Source organism: Diceros bicornis, chromosome 18, assembly GCF_020826845.1.
Source record: "Diceros bicornis minor isolate mBicDic1 chromosome 18, mDicBic1.mat.cur, whole genome shotgun sequence".
NCBI classification, from domain to species: Eukaryota; Metazoa; Chordata; class Mammalia; order Perissodactyla; family Rhinocerotidae; genus Diceros; species Diceros bicornis.
Window position 1 is genome coordinate 46313001 of NC_080757.1, and position 6881 is coordinate 46319881.

The following is a 6881-nucleotide window of genomic DNA, read 5'->3' on the forward strand; positions in this document are numbered from 1 at the left end:
AAGTCTAAGTACAATCCGTATCTCAAACTGTTAAAAAGTTAATGCTGTGGGCACTTTGTAGCTTTCTGAATTTTCATAATTCCCACTGAAAGTGATTGGAATACCATCATCATCCTCCCCTACCCCCAAGTCAATTTTCTGGTCTTTGGGAAAATGTGAGAGCAGTTGTCATTAGAATTCCAGCTGCAATTAGATATGAATTTTAGTTATTCCCTGCCTTTCTGGTAGACCCCCTAGTCATTTAAGGAAGGACTGGAAAGAGGCCTCAGGACCATGGACTTCAAGCTATAATCTCTAAGGCTAATCTTGAACTTTTCACTTCTTTCCTCATCTTTTTATTCTAGCATGCCATGTCTCTTCTTGTCACACAGAGAATCTTAGAATTCTTCCTGGTCCTTTATTATCTCCTAGGTAGTCCTTGGTCCTTCTTGCCTGCCTTGCAGATAGTCTCTGATGCCCTCAGCAGCCTTGACATGCAGACACTCCTGGGCCAAGAACTCTCTCTCAGATACTGGGAATAGCTAAGATCCTGTCAGGAATCTCTGACATCCACCAGCCTGAGGTCTCACAGTTCCTCAGGACATAGATACAATCCAAGCCAAACAGGAATGTTGATCATTAAAGAACTCAGCTGTACAGAAGTGATATTTCAGCCTCAGTGGCAAGAGATCTGCTCTCAATTCCAGAAAGATTGTTTGTATATAGGACCTTCATATCATCCATCTAAAACCTGACAATGAAAAGAGCCCTGATACAGACTTGGGGGTCTCAGAGGACACAGTTATGGCCCCAGGCGTTGAGGAGAGTGGGGGTATAGTAGCGGTTCCCATGGGAAGGGGATGCCTTGGGGAAGGCATTGAGGTGCTTACTTGAAACAGAAGAAACGGCACCATGGGCCTCCTTTAACACCAGCTAGTGAGAACGAGGCAAAAAGCTCAGGAGCTGCTATCAACCTGCCGCCTTCTTTTTTGCCTAACAAATAATTTACTTCTTAAAAATACTCTAAACTTCCCAGAAATAATGATTGTCCCAAAAGAAAAAATTAAAGGATAAGGTTGAAAACAGAATAGAGATAGAAGATGACCCTATAGGATAGGCTGCTTTCTTTCTAGTTCCACATGTGTTCAGAAACAGTTAATCACCTCCTGTGACCAACTACGCTAAGCACCTGAAGTCTGTCTCCTTAGGTAGAAAATTGCCCATTAATTTTTTTTTCCCCCATTTTTACCTATGCCCCCAGGGCCTTTGTTCTGCCTAAGGCCTCTTTTCTGCTTGAGGAATCACAAGTGTAACCAGAGGCTACTGTGGCTGTACCATGGTTTTGTGTGGCTTTAAAAAAAGGAGAAAAACCTTCCCTTTTAGCTTAGTATGTAAGAGTATCTTAAAAACTATAGCTTTATTCCCATGATCCCTGTTCCCAGGGGTTCTCAGAATGAGGATAGATGAGACCATGTTCCTCCAGGGAGCCTCAGTGATCAAGAGGTGAGGTGACAGCACAGACTCCAGTCACAGCCAGGGTTCTCTCTTGTTTTATTTATTTATTTTTTTTATTTTAAATGTTTCCTAAGTAAGGAACCAGTTAAGAGAAAGAACAGGCCAGAGAAGCATCTGTGAAATAGGAAGGAAACTACCATTTATTGAGCATCTACTACATGCCAGGAACTGTGTATGGGGCTTTCAAATGCTCTATTGCTCTTGATCTTACCTGTGAAGTAGGTATGGATGAGAAAACACACAACACGCCCTGAGGGATTACAAAGCAGACTAGATAGTTGAACCCAAGTCTACCTGACGTCCCTACTCCGTCCTTCTCCAGAGTAAGTTAGTTCTCCTTTACACAGACCCCATCCTCCTGAATTTCACTCATCCTTTAGAAAACCAAGGAATAAAGGGTACAGCAGGAAGGTGGGGGGTCAGATGAGAGTTCACATGAGGTGTAGATGTGTGTGTTTGCCTCATACACGTGTCTGTAACAAGAGTTCAGGTTTCCGACTTCAGGAGCTTCATTGGGTTAACATTTGGCTTCTGGGCTATAAAAAACTTTGTTAGAAAGGCAGAAAGAGGGCAAATTAAAAGTATTTTAATACTTCTGGGCAGATAAATTCCCATGAATGGTTGCAGGGCCACTCAGGGCAAAGGCAGAAGGAACTTTCAGTCTAGGCCACATGGCTAGAGCCATGCCAGGCATGTCAAGAATCCCAGGTGTTCCATCCATAAATGTCAAAGAAATGTACATATAATCTGTTTTATTCCCAAGTTGTCTATTTTTCATATCTCTTCAATGACTCATTTGCACACCTATTGTAATGACAGGATTTTGGAATGGCGGAGGAATTTGCTACTAAGGCCCTGGAGCTGAAACCGAAATCTTATGAAGCTTACTATGCAAGAGCAAGGGCAAAACGCAGCAGCAGGTGAGGAGAGAGAGAGAGGGTGAAAAGCAAGAGGTCTCTTTTCTGAAAATCTGGCCAAGGCAATGTAGGCCATCCTGGGGCATTTGTACCCAAATGTGTCTATCCCTGAGGACTCTTAGGGCCAAGCTTTGGGGATGGCTCGCATAGCACAGTACTCAGCTTAAGATTGGCAAATCTTTGGGGCAATGGAGATTGAGAGAATTTGATTTTGTGAGAAAACTGCCTTTTCATTTTTGGAGAATGGCACCTTCTTCTGAGAAACCTTTGCCATATCTCAATCACTTTTTAACCCCCAAAGCAGATAGCATAAAGAGACACCAGTGACTTAAGAGGAGATCACTTAACAAAACATCCTCCCGACCCTTGTAGAGGGAAAAGTAGGATGGGTCACTTATATCACAGGCTCCTCTTTTCCAATAAGCATTTGGGGGATCCCTGGATTATTTAGTCTTCCTTCTGGGGTCTTCTCAAGTCTGGTGGCATCAAACCTCCTCACCTAAACTTCTCCCCGCAACACCATACCACACCCTCATGGAAACAGGAGGTGCTGCTGCCAGGATTGAGAGGACCCAGGAGAAACTCCATCCCTCATGCCCATCTGCTGTGGTTTGGCCAATGGGCAGGAAAGTCTCCAGAAGGACCTAGAACCTGCCATCAGTGATCTTTGGATAACTTGTCACTGTCATTGATGCCTCCTGCCCAGCGCCCCGCCCTTCTCCCAAGCTCTGCATGGGAAAGAACTGTTTCAAGTTCACTACTGTGACCAGTGGGGATATGGTCCTGAAAATCAGACCCAGGTTAAGTCTAGTGATGTCGGGGGCAATGATATTAGTCTGCACTAGCTGGAGTAACCAAGTTCTTATAGAAGCTTGACTATCACATTCTCTTTACCCCCGGATTATCCCCTCCCTGCAAGGCAAATTGCCCCTTTTCCAGGCAACATTAATAGAGAGGATGGGAATACCTCTGACAGTTTGTGTCTTCCTTTGTAAATTAGATCTGAGTTGCCCAGTCAGCAAGCCTAATACCTGCTGAGCTTTGATGTAGTGGATTGGAGGAGCAACAGTGCTGTGGGGCAAGGAGTAGAGAGGGCAGAAGACAGAGCTCTTGCCTACGATGGAACAGGCCTGAAAATTGGAGCCAAAATGTCAAGAATATAAAGAAAAAATTCTGCTGGATCAGCAAGATTTTTAAATATTGTAGTTACAGTTTTGTTCCTAAGCTAATTGACAGTGACCCTGTAAATGACAACCCCACCCAACCTCATACTGCCTGGTGTGCATTTGGGCACTAAGAGAATCTTCCTGAAGGGCCTGGCTGGACTGACAAAATGGGGACATTTCTCCACTAATCCCAGAGAGGCCAGAAGGAAGATGGAGGCTGAATGGGCTAGGGAATCATTCTGGACTCTTCTAGAATGACAGCCTACCTATTTCCTTCCTTACCAATCAAACGAAACCAAAACCCTCCATATTCCCACAGATGCTACCACAGTTCTCTGAAATAGTGACCATGTTCTCAGCTCTTGGTAATTCCTGTTGATTCAGAATAACTCCAGTTCCTGTGTTTACATTTTGTCAAGCAGACAGTTTGCAGCAGCGTTAGAGGACCTGAACGAGGCCATCAAGCTATGTCCAAACAACCGTGAGATCCAGAGACTTCTGATGAGAGTGGAGGAAGAGTGTAGACAGATGCAGCAGCAACAGCAGCAGCAGCCACCACAGCAGCAGCCTCAGCAGCAGTTACCAGAAGAAACAGAACCTGAACCACAGCAAGAAGATATATACTCTGTTCAAGATATATTCGAGGAGGAGTACCTGGAACAGGATGTTGAAAATGTTTCCATCGGCCTCCAGACAGAGGCTCGGCCCAGTCAGGGGCTCCCAATAATCCAGAGCCCACCTTCTTCTCCAGCCCATCGTGACTCAGCCTACATCTCTAGCTCACCTCTTGGCTCTCATCAGGTTTTTGACTTTCGATCCAGTAGTTCTATAGGTTCTCCCACTAGACAGGGCTATCAGTCCACCTCACCTGCTCTTTCTCCAACTCACCAGAACTCTCATTACAGGCCTAGCCCACCACACACTTCGCCCGCTCATCAGGGTGGATCTTACCGCTTCAGCCCCCCTCCTATGGGAGGGCAGGGCAAAGAGTACCCGAGCCCTCCCCCTTCCCCTCTCCGTAGAGGCCCTCAGTATCGGGCCAGCCCTCCAGCTGAAAGCATGAATGTTTATAGATCTCAGTCTGGTTCACCCGTGCGTTATCAGCAAGAAACAAATGTTAGTCAGCTTCCTGGCAGACCAAAATCTCCATTATCCAAAATGGCCCAGCGACCCTACCAGATGCCTCAGCTTCCTGTGGCGGTTCCCCAGCAGGGGCTCAGGCTGCAGCCTGCCAAGGCCCAGATTGTGAGAAGCAATCAGCCCAGCTCAGCAGTTCATTCAAGCACTGTCATCTCCACAGGGGCCTATGGCCAAGTAGCCCATTCAATGGCTAGTAAATACCAGTCTTCACAAGGAGACATAGGAGTAAGTCAGAGCCGGTTGGTTTATCAAGGGTCAATTGGGGGGATAGTAGGGGATGGGAGACCCGTACAGCATGTCCAGGCCAGCCTGAGTGCAGGTGCCATTTGTCAGCATGGAGGGTTGACCAAAGAAGACCTTCCACAGCGACCTTCCTCAGCCTATCGAGGTGGCATGAGATACAGCCAGACACCACAGATTGGGCGTAGCCAGTCCGCATCCTATTACCCAGTCTGTCACTCAAAACTAGATCTGGAGCGTTCTTCTAGCCAACTAGGTTCCCCTGATGTGTCACATCTAATCAGAAGACCTATTAGTGTCAACCCTAATGAAATCAAACCCCATCCACCAACTCCCAGGCCATTGCTGCACTCCCAAAGTGTAGGCCTTCGCTTTTCTCCATCTAGCAATAGTATCTCATCCACCTCCAACCTAACTCCTACCTTCCGGCCATCTTCCTCGATTCAGCAAATGGAGATCCCACTAAAACCGGCATATGATAGGTCATGTGACGAGCTGTCGCCAGTGTCTCCCACTCAGGGAGGTTACCCCAGTGAGCCCACCCGATCCAGGACCACACCATTCATGGGGATCATAGATAAAACAGCCCGGACTCAACAGTACCCCCACCTTCACCAGCAAAATCGGACCTGGGCAGTGTCATCAGTGGATACCGTTCTCAGTCCCACATCTCCAGGCAACCTGCCTCAGCCTGAGTCCTTCAGTCCACCATCATCCATCAGCAACATTGCCTTTTATAACAAAACCAACAATGCACAGAATGGCCATTTGCTGGAGGACGATTATTACAGCCCCCATGGGATACTGGCAAATGGGTCCCGTGGAGACCTCTTGGAGAGAGTCAGTCAGGCCTCCTCATATCCTGACGTGAAGGTGGCTCGGACCCTCCCTGTGGCTCAGGCATACCAGGACAACCTGTACAGGCAGTTGTCCCGGGACTCTCGACAAGGGCAGACATCCCCTATCAAACCAAAGAGACCATTTGTGGAGTCTAATGTTTAAAAGACGTTTGTTGGAGTGAGACCCATGTTTTCATTGCACATTTTCAGGCTTGGTTTCCACATTTGAGGTAGTTCTCTGGCTTAATTTCTCATGTAGTTTCTGTGTGGTGTTCAGAGGTGGCAGCCCACATGCTGAAATCCTTTGCATGCAGCCGACTGGGAAGCTGGCCTCCAGTGAGCCAGGACTTCAGTTTCTCTTGTCTGTGCCCCAGCCACATGCTCTTTCCCTCCTTCAGATGCCAACGAGGAGATTGTTGTGCCGTGTGCTTTAACCCAGGGAGATCAGACACACTGGTCAGCTTTTTCCAGGAGACAATCGTTTTCACTGATGTTCTTGTTGTGCAGACGTCTCTCTCCTTTTTTACAAAAGTAAGATGTTCTTGTTCGTTTTCTTCTAGGAACTTTAGAAAGAGTGTGACGCCCCTTTGCCTTTGCATTCTTATCCAGTGTTATCCAAATAGCCAGCCCCCAGTGCATTCTTGTGCCATGGTCTCCTCCCCTGGACTGCCAGCTCCCTGCAGTTATCAGGTCTACAATGTTCATTTAGATTATTACTGGTCTTCCTGTGATGGTCAAGGGATCAAGGAGAAAGAGAAAAAATAAGTCTGTTAAATTGGAAGGAAAAAAATAATATAATTTGAAATGTCACTACCTTGATTTCCCAAAAGGCATCTTAGGAACACTTAGAAAACAAAGCAGCCCTTTAAATATTTCAGTCAGCCAATGAAATTGGGTGAGAATCATGGGTATTTTAAAATAATTCACTGAGAGTTATTTAGATTTTTAGCTAAATTAACCATTAAAAGCTACTGATTTTCCATGGGTGGGCAGGAAATAAACAAATATGAGGAAAGAGAGAGAGAGAAAGAAAGACTGTTCTGGATTCTCAGTGAAAGGCTGTAGAAAATCTTTGTCTTGGAAAA

General features: G+C 46.2%; 1 protein-coding gene across 7 annotated transcripts in view; it reads left to right on the plus strand.

Moving 5' to 3' along the window:
• TANC2 (tetratricopeptide repeat, ankyrin repeat and coiled-coil containing 2) overlaps positions 1 to 6881 on the plus strand; it is a 401816-nt gene extending 394935 nt beyond the window's left edge. For all 7 annotated transcript variants that reach the window (XM_058561308.1, XM_058561312.1, XM_058561306.1 and 4 more), the window contains 2 exons: positions 2314 to 2414; positions 4000 to 6881. In XM_058561308.1, the coding sequence (XP_058417291.1) occupies positions 2314 to 2414; positions 4000 to 5959 (2061 nt within the window). In that variant the 3' untranslated portion in view covers positions 5960 to 6881. The remainder of the gene's footprint in view (positions 1 to 2313; positions 2415 to 3999) is intronic.